This window comes from Haliotis cracherodii, unplaced genomic scaffold (genome assembly GCF_022045235.1).
Source record: "Haliotis cracherodii isolate W230 unplaced genomic scaffold, xgHalCrac1.p SCAF_5, whole genome shotgun sequence".
NCBI lineage: Eukaryota > Metazoa > Mollusca > Gastropoda > Lepetellida > Haliotidae > Haliotis > Haliotis cracherodii.
This window is the reverse complement of record NW_027266308.1, coordinates 50,186,588-50,204,659: the sequence shown is the minus strand read 5'-3', so window position 1 is coordinate 50,204,659 and position 18,072 is coordinate 50,186,588. Positions and strand designations below refer to the sequence as shown.

General features: G+C 43.0%; 1 protein-coding gene across 1 annotated transcript; it reads right to left on the bottom strand.

Annotated features, from left to right (window-relative positions):
- Positions 1-3,983: 3,983 nt before the first annotated feature.
- On the bottom strand, positions 3,984-18,016 carry LOC139443028 (phospholipase B1, membrane-associated-like). The gene is made up of 13 exons (XM_071223950.1): positions 17,785-18,016; positions 14,827-14,939; positions 13,397-13,460; positions 12,056-12,114; positions 11,144-11,211; positions 10,443-10,486; positions 9,992-10,100; positions 9,549-9,681; positions 8,844-9,001; positions 8,205-8,385; positions 6,542-6,637; positions 5,893-5,958; positions 3,984-4,999 (listed from the first exon to the last, which is right to left on the bottom strand). Exons 1-13 carry the CDS (start codon positions 17,828-17,830, stop codon positions 4,958-4,960), a joined length of 1,179 nt encoding a protein of 392 aa, XP_071080051.1. The 5' UTR covers positions 17,831-18,016; the 3' UTR covers positions 3,984-4,957.
- Between the last annotated feature and the right edge of the window lie 56 nt (positions 18,017-18,072).

Here is an 18,072-nt window from a genome sequence, read left to right as displayed (position 1 = left end):
TTGGTACATGCCAGTTATACCGAGGGACTAATCGTATGTTGGTACATGCCAGTTATACAGAGGGACTAATCCTATGTTGGTACATGTCAGTTATACAGAGGGACTAATCCTATGTTGGTACATGCCAGTTATACTGAGGGACAAATCCTATGTTGGTACATACCAGTTATACAGAGGGACTAATCCTGTGTTGGTACATGCCAGTTATACCGAGGGACTAATCCTATGTTGGTACATGCCAGTTATACTGAGGGACTAATCCTATGTTGGTACATGCCAGTTAAACTGATGGACAAATCCTATGTTGGTACATGTCAGTTATACAGAGGGACTAATCCTATGTTGGTACATGCCAGTTATACTGAGGGACAAATCCTATGTTGGTACATGCCAGTTATACCGAGGGACAAATCCTATGTTGGTACATGCCAGTTATACAGGGACTAATCCTATGTTGGTACATGTCAGTTATACCGAGGGACTAATCCCATGTTGGTACCAAGCTCCTCACAGCGATAGCCCGTTCGCTGAGCTCTCTATACAATCGCTGCCACCGGTCAAATCTCCCCACTGTGACAGGTGGCCACAACCATTCTTGGAGTTGAACCGAATGACCGTTATGTTTATAAACAAGTGACGACTGTCGCGACGCCGAACACACTTACCCCTGCTAAATTACTTTCTTCGTTTGCCAATTTGAATTTCTATTTCATTAAATCTATCATGTCATTAAAAAAACAAAGTAAATTCACCTGGAAAACATAGCCAGTCGTAAACCTTTTCAAAATGAAATATGATGGCATTCCCAAAAACATATAACAAAAGTATTAACAAAGGTGGCACTCGCTGGGAAGGAGCTTGTGTTGGTACAAGCCAGTTATACGGAGGGACTAATCCTATGTTGGTACGTACCCTTTGTACCGAGGGACAAATCTTATGTCGGTACATACCGGTTATACTGAAAGACATCCTATATTGAAATCTATCTCAAGTGTGTCTCGGGGATTCCTATGGGTACGATGGGTACGACAAGCGTGACTCTACTCTTAGGACATTATCCCTTAATAGATTGGGAATGGATCGTAAATTATACACCGCTAATCCCAAAAAGTTCATTCACTATTTTGAATACAGATCAAGAAGATCAAAGAATCCCTCACGAATAATTTATTTAATTTTACATATGTCTTGCACCTACAAATATACCCTAAATACAGTTAACTATGTTCAATCAAACTGAAAAAAAACACTCTAAGACCGTGTTTTATATAGCTTTTGGAATATATATGACATATGGGGGGCATATACTTGAATCATTACGCAGCGAGTTGACAATTCTTTAAGCCATGCCGTTTGCACTCAGACGGAACCCAGTCGCTAAATGACCACGAGAGGGCCGCGAGTCGCTGTTCCGCTTATCCACGAATGCTATAAAACGTAAAGTTGAGTCAGATTGTCCTGACTGAAAGAGTACGACCAGTGGGGACGTTAAAGCTGTGCTGTTAAAAAATAAACGGTGGTAAACGTCTGAGACCTGCATCACTCTGGGATTTCCTCCCACATCAAGCTTACACGCCGTGATATAACCCAACTCACTCACTCACTCTTATCCAATAGTCGAGGTCAAGTGTTCCTCGCCGTGATGTCGCCTACATGTGTATTGACTAGGGTAGGAACCACCACAACGTCCTGAGAATACAGAGACTTGTTCTGGGATTGTGACAGCACGTGTGACACATGCATCCACCATGTCTCGGCCGGAACCCAGTTTAACGGTATTACTGTCCCTTGATATCCTGGACATGTCTGCTGACAGGTTTGCTCATCACATGCTTTTAATCAGTGTCCAATGTTGACGCGCAGCGACAACCTAAACCCAGTTTGTTGAGTGCTGAAATAGAGTTATATCAGGTCAGTTGTGATACACCGATTATCAGCGCTATACCGAGTATCAATAGAGTTACACCGATTATCAGCGCTATACCGAGTATCAGTAGTGTCATACTGACTATAAGCGCTATACCGAGTATCAATAGTGTTATACCCACCATCAGCGCTATACCGAGTATCAGTAGTGTCATACTATCAGCGCTATACTGATTATCAGTAGTGTTATATCGAGTATCAGTCGTGTAAACCGAGTATCAGTGGTGTAGTATCGAGTATCAGTGTTATACCGGGTATCAGTAGTTTGTTTGTTTGTTTGTTTGTTTGTTTGTTTTTGTTTTGTTTTGTTGTTGTTTTTGTTTTTTGTTGTTTTGTTGTTGTTTTTTTGGGGGGGGTAACGCCGTACTCATTATTGTTATACCGGGTATCAGTCGTGTTATACCAAGTATCAGTAGTGTGATACCGGGTATCACCAAGCAAGTCTTGAACCTTATTTGTAAAACAGAGAGTTTAAAGAATCAAGGCCTAGAATTACTTTTCACAGAACCAGTGAGTTACCTTGATGTAAATATTGTTAGAAGGGAAGAAATACACATACAACATAGGTTTTACATTTTGTGTTTTTTTCTTTAACGCCGCACTCAGCAATATTCTAGTGATATGACGGTGGTCTGTAAATAACTGAGTCTGGACCAGATAATCCGGTGACTGACATCATGAGCATCGTTCTACGCATAAGATGGCTGACAGTTCACATGTCGAGATCGCGTGCTCGGCTGACCAGTGAGTTGCTTGACGTCGACGACGATACTGATGATTATCATATCTATCATGTTCGTCGTTAGTATCATTCCATCCATATGAAGGTTGTCTTTAAATAACACAGTCTGGACCAGACAATCCAGTGAGTGACATCATGAGCATCGATCCAAGCAATTGGGATACAATGACAGGCAACCAAGTCAGCGAGCCTTACCACCCGATCCCGTTAGTCGCCCCTTAAGGCAAGCATGGGGTTGCTGAAGACCTACTCTGCCTGGATGTTCACGGGTGATCCGTGTAAGTAGCAACTCTTTACGTTCATAAGACTTTCCATCATATCTCTTCCAAATAATGTATTCCTTTAATTTGTATGTGGCCCAAGTCCTTTTACGAAAACTACTTATTTATTGAATGATTGATCTATCGATTGACTAATTGACACCGAGTATCGGCAATATACATGCACCGTTATCATAGGCTGAAAGTGTGATGATAAACCATTAGATTTGTTTGTTTGTTTGTTGTTTAACGCCGCATTCAGAAATGTTCCAGCTATATGACGGCGGTCTTAAAATGATCGAGTCTGGACCAGACAATTCAGTGATTGACATCATGTGCATCCATCCACGCAACTGAGATGATGACATGTATGATGACCAAGTCAGCGAGCCTGACCATCCGATCTCGTTAGTCGCCTCTTACGACAAACATAGTCGCCTTTTACGGCAAGCATGGGTTGTTGAAGACCTATTCTACCCCGGATCTTCACGGGTCGGTAAACCATTAGAGCCGTTAGCTTTGTGACAGTGCAACTGAAACTATTCTTTAACAATGAAGGCCGACAGAAATCGATATTGTACAAACGAATAAAGCGACTATCGTACATAAATAATTTAATAACGATTCATACTTTCATAACAATTTATAGTTATAAACAGGTTTAATTTAAACATAAAACAACAACAAATCAATGTTCATTTGACTAGACCAGCCATCGGACAAAAGAAATCCGAATCATTGCTGGCTGAGCATGTCACAATCTCGTTAAAATTAAATCTTAGTTCTCGTTATCGCTAAAACAAAGATCTGAGGACATCCCATTAAGGGTCGGTCACGTCAGAGCGACCTTTCATCCAACCAATCAGAGCGTCGTTTACCAGATTAAGAAAGTGGCTGTCGGAATGTGTTTTCTAATCATGCAACCACGAAATATTTAACACGGGGTATTCCGAACGACAGTTACGGGTTTTATGATTATATCCCTACAATCTAGGCCATCTATGAGCCATTCCAGAATGTTCTTCTTATTAGTTTTTTTAATCGAGAATACGTCAAAATATGTTTCGAAGCGTAGTCGCCAGTTTGAAACTAGTGTCGTAAAGCTCGAGAAAGCTGCCTTCTGATTGGCTAATGTCGATTTCTGGTGCGTCATTTCATTGGTCGGTCAAAATTCGCGAAAGGTCGCTCTCAGATCTTTGCTTAGCAGTAGCGAGAACTAAGATCTGATTTTAATTAGATTGAGCATGTCACAGTCCTAATCAAACACATCAAGTACCATCTGGTGTGAGGTAGATTCACAACACACGAGGGTTCATCAAGACAATATCGGTATTCATGATGAAGTAATGATAGTCATGCCATGCTGAGAAAAGTAAAAACGTACAACATGTTTTGTGGTTCTTTGCATAAATTCATATCCTGCTTGGAGGGCACATGGGTTTTGAGTCACTGACATGATATTGGGAATATGTCACACTCAAATAAATACATAGTGGCACGATTTACAAAGATCCTCGAGTGTTTCAAATAACTTGTGTTTGATAAACCCTTTTCAGTCGACGACAATTGAGAAATGCTGAATTGTGTTGAAAGACGGTTCGTTATGATTTCTGTGGTTTTACTGAACACGTGACGCTGTGGTGAAGTTGTCTTGTATATACATGTATGCGCATTCGTCACCACTCGCCCCTTTCCGTAACCTTCAAAAACTCGCTATTCGGCTTGTCCCGGAAAAACACGAGTTGGACACGAATGACGCTACTTGTGCCGGAATGATTACGAGTGGGCGCGACTGTTTGGCGGGATCACACGTGGATGTTGAAGGGTAGGTATGTAACAAATCGAGATACTGTTCGTTGTGGTGGGTTGTGCACATGTCAGACGTCTTGTGGTAAGGCACAGTGGGGACATGGGTTGTAATCAATGATTGTACATATTTGGTGCACGAGACGCCTGACGACATAAGGTGAATAGGTATTCTGTGCAGTGACACCGGGTCCAAGAGACTGGTAGGGGTGGGTTCAGACCCTCACCTTCTGCTGTTCTTGTTCGTGAACAAATAGGGATTGTCCTGAAATAGCAATACATCACATTAAAGATACCTGTTACTTTAAAACACTCGAAAGGATGGACGCTGTGCAGAGTGACCTCCCTTGGGCACGCGAGAATACAATGATCCCGGTTCACTATGATTATGTTTCTAGGTTTGTCAGCACCATATCCGTGATCGTGGGTTTCACCGAAGTGGGAAACGTCGGAGATCAGCATCACATCGGCTTTCCTCCCACATTAAGCTGTCACGCCGTGATGTAACTCAAATACTGTTCAAAACGGCGTTAAACCTACTCACTCTTTGAACCACTCCCCCGAACAAACGAGTTTGGTCTGAACGCCGCTTAACACAATATTTCCGCCATACCTTTGTCTGTCAGCTTGACGTGGTGGAGAGGCCAAATGACGCAGTTCGCCTACGTTTATTATTTTTGTGAACCCCTTCACTATGGCCCGATAACTATGGACAGCCAAATAGTCCAAAGCGCCTTAATGCAGAGTTGCGCCCCTTAACTGCCAGGGTTCATGGGTTCGAATCCACGATGTTCCAGAATTGTGGGGTTTTTTTATATGTAAATAAATAAAATAATAAATGTTAACCCGAGCTCGCTGATTACACTATACAGTAAACTACGGTTATAACGAACTCAAAGGGACAACTATTTTTAGTTCGTTATAACCGTAGTTCCTTATAAGCATATATACAGCATAACTACAGCAAATAGTCGGGACTAAAAAGTTAGTTCGTTATATCCGTCAGTTCGTTATAAGCATGTTCGTTATAGCCGTAGTTTACTGTACTGGCAAACGTCAACGATCGGTCGTACTTTATGCTTTCCTCCCACCATAAACTGAAATGTCGAGACTGAAATCACTCATTAACAACATAAGTAGGGTGTGGCAGTCATCTACCTCAGTCGGACAGTCCGGCGACTGACCAGGCGACCAGCTCGTTCTCTTCTCACCGACTGGCTGGATCTGAGAACAAACAAAGTGAGCAATTACAGCTATGGCTGAGTCAGCATTGAGAACTTGTTGATTACTGAAAGTACTAAGTCTGTCTCACATTCCCTTAACCATATTAGTTTCCACCCAGTCCTTACTGTAATGCTATAGCCCTAAATGAAGCAAGTCTATATTTGTCACATATTCTGAATCTCCAATTACATTGGGCTCCTTTTCAATTTAAATGTATATGTGTCTTTCAAAAGTAGGAGTTTTCAGATCTAAGCGTTAGTCTCTGAAAATACCTTCATGGTTTAATACACGTTTAAAAAATGGCGAGCATGAAATTTGAATGGCATGTATTCACCAAATTACCCCCTTGCTCATATAGGAGCATTCTGATTGGTGCATGTCCTCTTTAAGTCATGCCATAAGAGGTGGCTATCGGAATCGGGTGGTAAGACTCGCTGATTTTGTTGATGCATGTAACCATCCCAACTGCGTGGATCGATGCTCATGATGTCAATCACTTGATTGTCCGACTCCATTATTCACTGACAGCTAGAATATTGCGTTAAACAACAAACAAACAAATTTAAACCATGGGTAGGGGTACCATGTTATTCCACAACGCGATGGCAGCGGCGGAGTGAGCACGCCTGCTGAAGTGGAAACAGTCCGGCGAGAAGAAGGTGAGATCCGGCTTGCCGTCCTGGAAACAACATGGACAGCAATTAACAAGACATGAACAAGCATGAAATACTCATATCCCCCACTAATATGACATGTCCGATTGTGTGCAAGGCAAGAAATATTTTACGGTTTTCAAGATCACCCCCGGAAACGAGCACTACCTCCATTGTCAAAGTCGTTGCCATGGAAATTCGAAATATACATTTTTCAAAAATCCCAAACTATCAAAAGGCACCAGTTTACCCCTGGACCTATGTATGTTCCACGTTTGGTGAAGAAATATTGTACGGTTTTCAAAATCTGCTCCGGCAAGGAACACTACCACCATTTTCAGTCTAATCAAAGTCGTTGCCATGGAAACACGAAAAATAAAATTTCAAAAATCCCAAACTATCAAAAGGCACCAGTTCACAGGCATGATTTGGTAAGATATCTCCCAAGGATTTTGAGTTCTGCTTCGGAAACGACGGACGGACAGCACCCATTCCTATATCCCACTTCCACTTCGTCCTTGTAACCAATTATGTCAATCGCACACAACAGAACACTGGCATGATAAACCCGGTCTTTGATCTAGAAGACTGTTGTTTACAACGTTCATCAGGCCGAAGAAAGAAGCATTCACTTCGCCTTCCACACGAACATTTTATTTAAACATGATAGACTAACAGAGAGCACAAATCGATGTGCAGTGTTGCGTCTCTTACACCCCGTACACATGCACAACATTTACTAACGTAAGTAATTTTGTACACATGTGTAACTATACATACGTGTGTATATGTAAATGTACTATGCGTTCACATGAAAATTAATTAATGTGTGTAAATAAAGTATGTAAATCGTGTAAGGCACACCTATTCGTCGGTCTGTTCACGACTATCAACACAAAACAGGTTGTTTTCCCCAAAAGTCAAATGAGAAGAGAGTTACTTCACAGAAATATTCGCATGAAGCAACATGTGGTTGATTTAATCTGTACATAAATTTTTCACTCCTTGAAACCCAAAGGAAACACAGTCCACCCAGCTCTGAATGTCCCATAAAAGTCGGTACTGCTGTGTACTGTACAGCGTCAACTTCAGAATACACAAGTGTGGCAGATTTGTTTGGTGTTGGCAAACAAACAGATATATGATTTAGAGCATCCCCTGGCATTGGCACAAACCTTCCCATGACAACATATACATCCAGCGCATATTTGCACCTGCTCCAGACATAGAGCAAATTTGCACCTTGGTGTAAATATGCATACATGAGTAAACGCGTTCACCTTACAAGTGTACTCACGTATGTATATCAACATACGTGTGCAGATATATGTATATGTATATATGTATATGTAAAGAGGTGCATGTGAACGGGGTATAATTCAGATGCAAGATTAACTAGTTGCGACATCAGTTGTGATCCTTGATTTGTCAGTACTTGAACTCTGCCCGTGGCTTCGTCAAAATTGTAAATGACACGACTGTCTTTTTGTTGCATTGCTTTGTTTGACAAGGAAACAATCATCATAACCAGACTAACATATCTTGGTGGGTATTGTTTAGAGTATGTATAAATTCAAGATTCCAGTACTGTACCTTCAAGGGTAGCTTTGTTTCTCTGAAGAACGGCTGTAGGACAACTGTAAAGTCGTCCCTGTCGTCGTATCTCCCACTGGCCACCAGCTTCTCCAGGCCGATGTCGTAGTCGTCTGTTGCTTGATGTAGTTGTTTAGATGCCTCGTCGCTGCCTGGGTAGGCGCCACAACGGCAGATAAACCTGGAATACAGAAAAGGTTCAGTGGGGCATACTGGATATTCTCTGGTAGCAGTTACCATCAAACTAGGAACTGTATACAGTCAAGACTCGTTAATCCGACACTCGTTAACAAAGAAGCATTATATGAATATTTCTTTTTTTCATTTTCTTTATTACATGTTTGTATCGAAATATAACGCGTAGTTGTCCGATTTTCGATCACGAACGTCGATACTACTCGATTTCGTTTATCCGACTTACTCGTTAATCTGACATAATCATATGCAAACAACCTTGTCGGATTAACGGGACTTGGCTACTTTATACGTGACGCCAATTCTATATATACACTGTCACACGAATGCTACAACGGTGCCCAATACTGAGGCTACACATACAAACAAACACCTTGACATTTAAAAAAAATGTATTTGAAAATAATCGTAAAGGTGTAACCGGATCTTTTTCCATTTTCTTACAGGTGAGCTACGGAACAGACAAGGCCAACGTTGAGATTCTTCATTTCGTCGACGTGATTCACCTCAACCAGGTTGACGAAGGCGCGGGGAATGCCGGCGTGGAGGATGTCGAGTGCCTTCTGTACACGTTGGACGTAGTTGCTGGAGTTGTAGCGTCCCTGTGGAAGACAAAGCAACCTATCTCAACCTGGAAATTCAATTCAATTAAATGTCATAGTAATTGGTATGGAGGGTTCAAGACCCGTAATGGGATGTCCTCAGATCTTTGTTTAGCAGTAGCGAGAACTAAGATCTGATTTTAATGAGATTGAGCAATACTCCATCAATATCCCGCCGGGGGAACACCAGAAATGGGCTTCACACATTGTACCCATGTGGGGAATCAAACCCAGGTCTTCGGCATGACGAGCGAACGCTTTAACCACTAGGCTACCCCACCGCCCCTGCAGGGACATTAAGACATATAGCTCCTGCCAACGGCCAACGCTTGTAAAAGCCGATGTGGATCGGGTGATGGAAATGTTTCTTATGGTGTGTCATAGTATCCTGACCACGTTCTATCCTGATCGTTCTATCAACTACTGTTTCGCTTGCCTTGCTCAGACGCCATTATTTACAGGGCGCCGTGATCTGTATGGAATATTGTTGACTGCGGCGTAAAATTTCATTCACTAACTCGGTAAATAGCCTGAAAGGTTTACTCACCTCATCATCACAGTAGTCGCATAGATCATTGCCGCCGATGAAGATGGTGATGAGCTTCCAGTCGTTCTTGAAGTCCACCCCTGGTTCCGACTTAAGCCGTTCTATGAGTGACTCCGCCTGCTCTACCATATCCCTATAGACACAAACTTACTGAATATAAACTCCCATGGTATACGCCATTAGAACTGTATACGTGTTGTGTTAATAATGCTGTGTATTGATGTACCGTTTACATAAATTATTTCCCGTGCTCGTGGGTTTCACCGAAGTGGTAAACGTCTGAGATCTGCATCACATCGGGCTTTCCTCCCACATTAAGCTGAGACGCCGCGATATAACTGGAATACTGTTAAAAGTGGCGTTAAACTCAACTCACTCACTCACTCACACTGATACCAATGTCAGGCCAAGAAAAAATGCACGCATGTGTTTCTGAGTCTTACTCTGATTTGGCCCCTGGTACAGCCAGGTCCAGGTGGGCGTTCTTACTCCGCACTGATCCGCTCTTCAAGGAGAACCCTTTCAAGTTCGGATTGAACTTTCTTAAAATATCTGAAGAATACGTTAAATGAAATTATAAGAGTAGAAGCAAAGTAAGTTGTTTTAAATTGTATACCACTGTACATTGTCTACTGTTGTACAACATACAACATTTTTACACATCGTATTACAGTCGTCTAAGGCGCCGCGATTCGCTGTGCAGAATCGGGCTTTTCTTTGACCACGTTTTTTATCAAAGTTTTTGATAGTGTAATGGGGGCTTAAGTATAACTTGAACTACATATCCACAAAATTTACCCTAAGCAAATTCTAAGTAGAATACATGAAATGTTACTGCCATCTTATGAACAACCCTGTAATTCAGTGTGTTTTCTGACCGAGAAGATGTCTTACTTGGAATGGTGGGTTGGTAGCTGAAGTCGCCATCGCCGCCAATGCTACAATAGAAACACCAACAACACATTGTATAGGATTATTCATTAGGTACACTATGTCTACGTCGCCATTTATGCATTACAAATCTCGGCCTGGGATGTTCAGCACAACAAGTGAGTAAACACGGCTCCCTAAAGGAGGGATCCAACATGAAACGGACTCCTTCTGACTAAAGTATGGATTGACTGGTTTGCATTTAATATGGTTACAACATATGTCGTGGGGGGGGGGGTCATTCAGACATTAAACATTTTAAATGAACGTTACTACAAAGAAGAGAACTAATGGATGTCAATTTCTTTATTAAGAGGATCACAACGTTTCGGAGTATATACTTACTCCTTCTTCAGGTGAATGAATGCTTTGAAGCAGTTAAAATATAATTGTACCTTTTTATAAGAAAAACAAAAGTAATAAGCTATATATAAGGTAAATATATGTTCTTTAATTATCTTGCTTATGTGTATCATTTCTAAATGCCATTCAAAGACTTGTTACTACTAGGATTATTATTTTCACAATTTTGGCGATGTCGGGTAGGTTCGGAGAAGAAAAGATATGGTAAACAAGTTAGTTTGTTTCTATTTTCAGGAACGGGACAGGGAATGGAAACAGAAACCGGGAATCGAATAAAAAATATATTGGTGAAGTGTTCCTACCTCCAAGACAGTCCCCGGTCCTGCCAGAGGAGACCAACAATGGTGCAGGCTGTAATCCCTGTACCCGCCTGGAACACAGAATGCGGCGTATCACTGGAAGCATATGACGTCACACAGCACCGGCATACCGGAGTTATTCAACAGTCATTCTTGCTATACCGAGGGGTGGTTTGGTAGCCGAGTGGTTAATGCTTTTGACCGTCACGTGTTTGATTCCCACACTTCCAGAACGCACGCGCCCCAATCTGATATGGGAGTTTACTCACTCAAGGGTATTGCCAACATGGTATATATCAGCAATAGAATAGTCAACATCCATCTGTCCATATCTTTCAGTTCATATTTAGACTCGTGAAGATCCGGGGTAGAATAGGTCTTCAGCAACCCATGCTTGCTGTAAAATGCGACAGTGCGTGTCGTAAGTGGCGACTAACGGGATCGTGTGGTGAGACGCGCTGACTTGGTTGATGCATGTCATCGTATCCAAATTTGCGTTGATCGATGTTCATGATGTCAGTCACTTGATTGTCTGGTCCAGATTCGATTATTTACAGATCGCCGTCATACAGCTGGAATGTTGCCGATTGCGACGTAAATCAATAAACAAATAATGTGGGTATCGTCTATGTATTGTTATTGTATAGACTTTCGATATAATTGTCACTTCGAAGAACAAGGCCGAGTTTCATATAGCCAATTTAAATAAATCAGAATCTAGTATAGAAAATGACCCAGTGGTCGAGACACGAAGCTCGCTGTGAAAAGTTTCGCCCCTACAGGATCCGCTGATCGTTGGTTCAAATCCCAGACAATCCTTGATTATGGTCTGCAGGTGACCTACGTCACTCTGGACTGTTCCGTCCCATTCAGTGTCCTGCATGGTCAAGATATAAGACTGACATGTTGACATACCGTGATAGAGTCCCCCAAGGCAGCGACCACTTGGATGTCAGCGGGCCTCAGTCCGTGAACTGACAAACATGGATACATATTGTAATAAACGTGATTTTATCTTTAGAAATCCATATTAATTGAGGGGCAAAAGAAAGTATACCGAGGCTTTTTGATATAATTAGAAATTGAAAAAAACTGTTGTGAAATAACATTTTCTATTGAACCATTACTCATTCCTGCAACAATTTGGGAAAAGTAATCTGTGGCTCAGTAATTTTGTGTAAAAATAAATTCGTTTAATATTACGTATCTATTTTCACAAAATAAATCAATGGCAGTTTAGCTGCAATATGTGGTCCATTAAGAATGATAAACTGGTATAAAATGTTAATTTGGGTATTTCCTTCTTAGTTGAAATTTTACGCCAAAATAATTATCATAATGTGTTTATACATGTCCGAATACAGTCACTCTAGGCCATGACATTTGATGCTGAGTAACGAAGACCAGTTGCAGCTTCTAGAAATTGTAAATAAGGCAAACATAGCTTTTGTGGCCTCTCCGAGAACATTTTATTGTTATTGTGAATACCCTAACAGGTTCCTCGGTAAGGTAATCTCTGTGATTTTGGGGAAGATGAGAAGAACAAATACTACGTCGAAGATGACAACATCGCTCATTAGACATTGTTCATGTATATATGTGTAGAGTGCAGATGGCGGCGTAGTCCATTATTCTACAAGTAGGCTCATTTTAAACCCTTCTTTTAGTAGTCAGTATGGGAATGAACCGTTCTACCTTACCCATCTTACCGAGGCAAGGAAGTGAACTGACTATAAAAGTCTAGTGGAAACTGGACTTTCATAGTCAGATAACGCCCTTGCCTCGGGAAGATGACCTTACCCGGAGTGGGCGTGAAGTCGAAAAGTGGGACGTTGTTTTTTTTTGTTATACCTTACCTAAAGTAGGTGGAGTTTTGCTGTAGGTGGGTGGAGGTTGTTTTTTATATATATACCTTACCTGAAGTGGGTGGAGTTTTGTTATACCTCGCCTGAAGTAGATGGAGTTTTTTTATACTCTACCTGAAGTGGGTCGAGTTTTTTATAGCTTATCTGAAGTGGGTGGAGTTTGTTCTACTTTACCTGAAGTGAGTGAAGTCTTGCTATACCTAACCTGAAGTGGTAACGTTACAATATACCTTACCTGAAGTGGGTGGAGTTCTGCTACACCTTACCTGAAGTGGGTGGAGTTCTGCTATACATTACCTGAAGTGGGCGGAGTTTTGCTGTACTAAAACTTGAAGTGGGCGGGGTTTAGCTATACCTTACTCAAAGTGGGCGGGGCTTTGTTACACCTTACCTGAAGTGGGCGTGGCATCTGACCGTGGGGCAGGGTTACACGGAAACGGTGGTGAGCCATAATGCTGCAAAATAAAAACATAGTTGATAATCCAATTCATATAATCAATATTTCAAATCGAAAACTTTCTACCGGCAACCCAGGATAAGTAAAACTCGCTTGAGACAGGTGTGCAGTGCACAAACTTTGTTCAAACATATTTGGTTGGTCACAGGTAGAGAGTGTGTACGCATGGTGTGCACGTGCAGGTCATGACGATGAAATTGACTACGCTCCCATGGATACACGTGTTGCTCATAAAACTTTTAAGAGGTCGGTTTGACAAGTCGATACCAGAATTCTCTGAAAGACGTTTACAAACAAATAAACATGTCAAAGCTAGGTAAGCATGGGTGAGTGAGTGAGTATGGTTTTACGCCGCCTTCGGCAATATTCCAGCAATATCACGGCGGGGGACACCAGAAATGGGCTTCACACATTGTACCCATGTCGGGAATCGAACCCGGGTCTTCGGCGTGACGAGTGAACGCTTTAACCACTAGGCTACCCAACCGCGCCAGGTAAGCATGGCCAAATCAGGCTCGAGAATTGGCCTATAATGTCATACATTTCACGGAGAATGATTGTACAAGTAAATCTCAAGAATTGTCAAAACCTAGCCTTACCAACCGTCTGTCTGTATCTAAGCTAAAGCGCATCAGGTCATTCCATTTCTACAGCAAATGAATTCCCTTCATTGTCACGAAACTTCTCAATTGTGGTTATCTTTTCAAATTTAGTGTCACCCTTTTCACAGTCATCGGGTACCTCACATCCTCACGTATATTATGTGCTATTGAACTCGCCACCCGAATTCGTTGTTAGCCGAGACAGGACCTCGTACTACAGGTCTTCAGCAACCCATGCTTGCCGTAAAAGGCGACTATGCTTGTCGTAAGAGGCGACTAACGGAAACGGGTGGTCAGGCTCGCTGACTTGGTTGATACATGTCATTGTATCCCAATTGCGTGGATGGATGCTCATGATGTCAATCACTGGATTGTCTGGTCCAGACTCAATTATTTTCAGACCGCCGTCATATAACTACAATATTGCTGAGTGCGGCGTTAAAGAAAAAAACAAAAAAAAACTTACACGTAAATATCACGTTAGGCTTGTGCATATCTAGTATATACTGACGGGCAAAAGAAACGTGGTGGCTAAAAATGAAACAAACAAGAAATGGAGTGCGGCGTTAAACAACAAACAAACAAAAAAACTTGTCGCGGACCATCCTCACCCCTTTCTTCACAATGGTACACGCCAATGGGCAGACCTCATATTAGTCATACGGAACTGTCAGGTCACAAATGAACTGACCCTGGCTTACTAGAACATACATATAACTCTTATGTACATACTGGCAGTGAAGCGTGTTTAGTTCAAGTCACCTGATTGTCATCCCTGAAGAGATGAAGGTGTTTACTGAAGTCTCTCTGTAGGGTGACGTTGTTGGCAGCCTGGGAGAGCCACGCCCTGTAGTCGTCATAGCTGCCGTGACATGCTGGAAAAAGCAACAGGTTTGAAAGGGTTCAGGGTCTTTCAGCGGTTGGAATGCATGTAATATGTATCCTTATTCGTGAAATAAGGCCTTCAGCACCGACTGACAATGGGATCGTGTGGCCAAAATGGCCGCTGACTGAGTGAATGTCTACGAAGCATTATTCCACTTTATACCGCGGCGGGTAGGTAATCGACTCTGGATAGCATGAACAACGTGATACGATAATACACACCTTTGCAATTCATACGTTGTGTACACCCTACCCTCATTTTGAAGGGCTCTAAAGACTAGGGGTTCTTGGGACCTACTCTGGCGAATCCCCTGAGTGGTCAATGTCTGCTGATCATAGGGTTACTCTTGAATGGACCGAATTACCAAATAGTGAGCCTGTCAACTCTGGTAAATCCCATCGCTAATCACACATCTGAGGGCAATAAAATGTCTGTTTTTACAGCATATCAACACCGCGTACATTCTATCCCGAGTCGGTGTCGCACTGGCCCACCTGTCACCGTATTCATTACAGCCACGAGTGTCATTAAGATTCAGAGGGAATACCAAGCTTCATCTCGCCCTCGTGACTTTCCCGTGGGTGTACAGTAGAAGAAAGCAGTTTTTTGCCGTGATTGTACAGTGGTGGTGAACATTAATCTGCCGATGTTGTACAGTGGTATGCACAGTTTTCTGTCGAGTTGCCAAGAGTGTACAGGGGTGGTGTACAGTTTTTGCCGAGGGTATACAGTAGCGGTGTTCAGTTTTGGCCGAGGGTGTACAGTGGCGGTGTTCAGTTTTTGCCAGAGTGTACAGTGGTGGTGTACGGTTTGGCCAAGAGTGTACATTGGTGGTGTACGGTTTTGGCCAAGAGTGTACAGTGGCAGTGTACAGTTCTGGCCGAGGGTATACAGTGGCGGTGTACAGTTTTTTGCCGAGAGTGAACAGTGGCAGTGTGCAGTTTTCAGGTGTGGGTGTGCTGTGGTGGTGTACAGTTTTTGCCGAGAGCATACAGTGGCGGTGTATTGCTTTTGCCAAGAGTGTACAGTGGCGGTGTATTGCTTTTGCCAAGAGTGTACAGTGGCGGCGTACAGTTTTTGCCAAGAAAGTACAGTGGCGGTGTACAGTTTTTTGGCCAAGAGTGTACAGTGGCGGTGTACAGTTTTTGCCAAGAGTGTACAGTGGCGGTGTACAGTTTTTGCCAAGAGTGTACAGTGGCGGAGTACAGATTTCTGGTGTGGGTGTGCCGTGGTGGTGTAAAGATTTTGCCGAGAGCATACAGTGGCGGTGTTCAGTTTTAGCTGAGGGTATACAGTGGCGGTGTACTGTTTTAGCTGAGGGTATACAGTGGCGGTGTTCAGTTTTGGCCGAGTGTGTACAGTGGCGGTATTCAGTTTTGGCCGGGGGTGTACAGTGGCGGTGTTCAGTTTTGGCCGAGGGTGAACAGTGGCGGTATTCAGTTTTGGCCGAGGGTGTACAGTGACGGTGTACAGTTTTAGCCGAGAGTGTAGAGTGGCGGTGTTCAGTTTTTGCCGAGGGTATACAGTGGCGGTGTACAGAATTCTGGTGTAGGAGTTCCGTGGTGGTGTACAGATTTTTACCGAGAGCATACAGTGGCGGTGTATTGCTTTTGCCAAGAGTGTACAGTGGCGGTGTACAGATTTCTGCTGTTGGTGTGCCGTGGTGGTGTACAGATTTCGCCAAGAGCATACAGTGGCGGTGTATTGCTTTTGCCAAGAGTGTACAGTGGTGGTGTACAGTTTTCGCTGAGGGTGTACAGTGGCGGTGTTCAGTTTTGGCCGAGTGTGTACAGTGGCGGTGTTTAGTTTTGGCCTAGGGTGTACAGTGGCGGTGTTCAGTTTTGGCCGAGGGTGTACAGTGGCGGCGTACAGTTTTTGCCAAGAGTGTACAGTGGTGGTGTACGGTTTTGGCCAAGGGTGTACAGTGGTGATGTACAGTTTTAGCCAAGAGTGTACAGTGGTGGTGTACAGTTTAGCCAACAGTGTACAGTGGTGGTGTACAGTTTTGGCCAAGAGTGTACAGTGGCGGCGTACAGTTTTTTGCCGAGAGTGTACAGTGGATGTGTACAGATTTCTGCTGTGGGTGTGCCGTGGTGGTGTACGGATTTTGCCGAGAGCATACAGTGGCGGTGTGTTGCTTTTGCCAAGAGCATACAGTGGCGGTGTACAGTTTTAGCTGATAGTATACAGTGGCGGTGTACAGTTTTAGGTGAGGGTATACAGTGGCGGTGTACTGTTTTAGCTGAGGGTATACAGTGGCGGTGTTCAGTTTTGGCCGAGTGTATACAGTGGCGGTATTCAGTTTTGGCCGAGGGTGTACAGTGGCGGTGTTCAGTTTTGGCCGAGGGTGTACAGTGGCGGTGTACAGTTTTTGTTGTTGGTACAGTGATATTTGTACTGTTTTATCTGTTTGTGAACAATGGTATACAGTTATTTTCATTTAGTCCTGGGTGTACAGTGGATGTGTACAGGCAGTAGGGTGTACACTGTCCAGGAGTTGTCTCCCGAAAAGGCAACCCCCGCTGACAGCAGCACCCGAACAAAGATCACGTCTATATATAACCCGGTAACATCACTCGGTCATGCTTATCTCATGGCCCACAAACACTCAAGGTTACCCGCGTAATTTGTCGGTCAGTAGGGCAGAAATAAACAAATAGGTCCCGATTAAAATACAAACAAACAAACATCAAACTACGCGAGCGGTGATATTTAAAGCTAGCGTTCCGCGACTGTTCTATATTTTGTCACGAGACACCCCGGAACAGGTACAGATACGTTTTTAAATATGAAAATGATAAGACAATAAGAACGACGTATTAGTCATTGATTACCTGCCACAAGTCCGGCTGCTAGGAGGATATATGTTGGTGTCATCATCAGCCGAGTCCCCACATCCACACCAGGACCACTGTTGAACAAGGTGGTTGTATTGACAAAACAACGGTGTCAAGATCACATGACCTGTCAGCCTAAATCATGTGATCCGTCGGATGTCCTGACGAATGCGTTTGAATGCGGTGATCACCAGGGCGAGAGCACCTGGTATGGCATGCGTTGCGTAAAGTGTCATTTACAACACGGCAGCGATACTTAAACGTGAAACTGGCTTTTTGTTACCG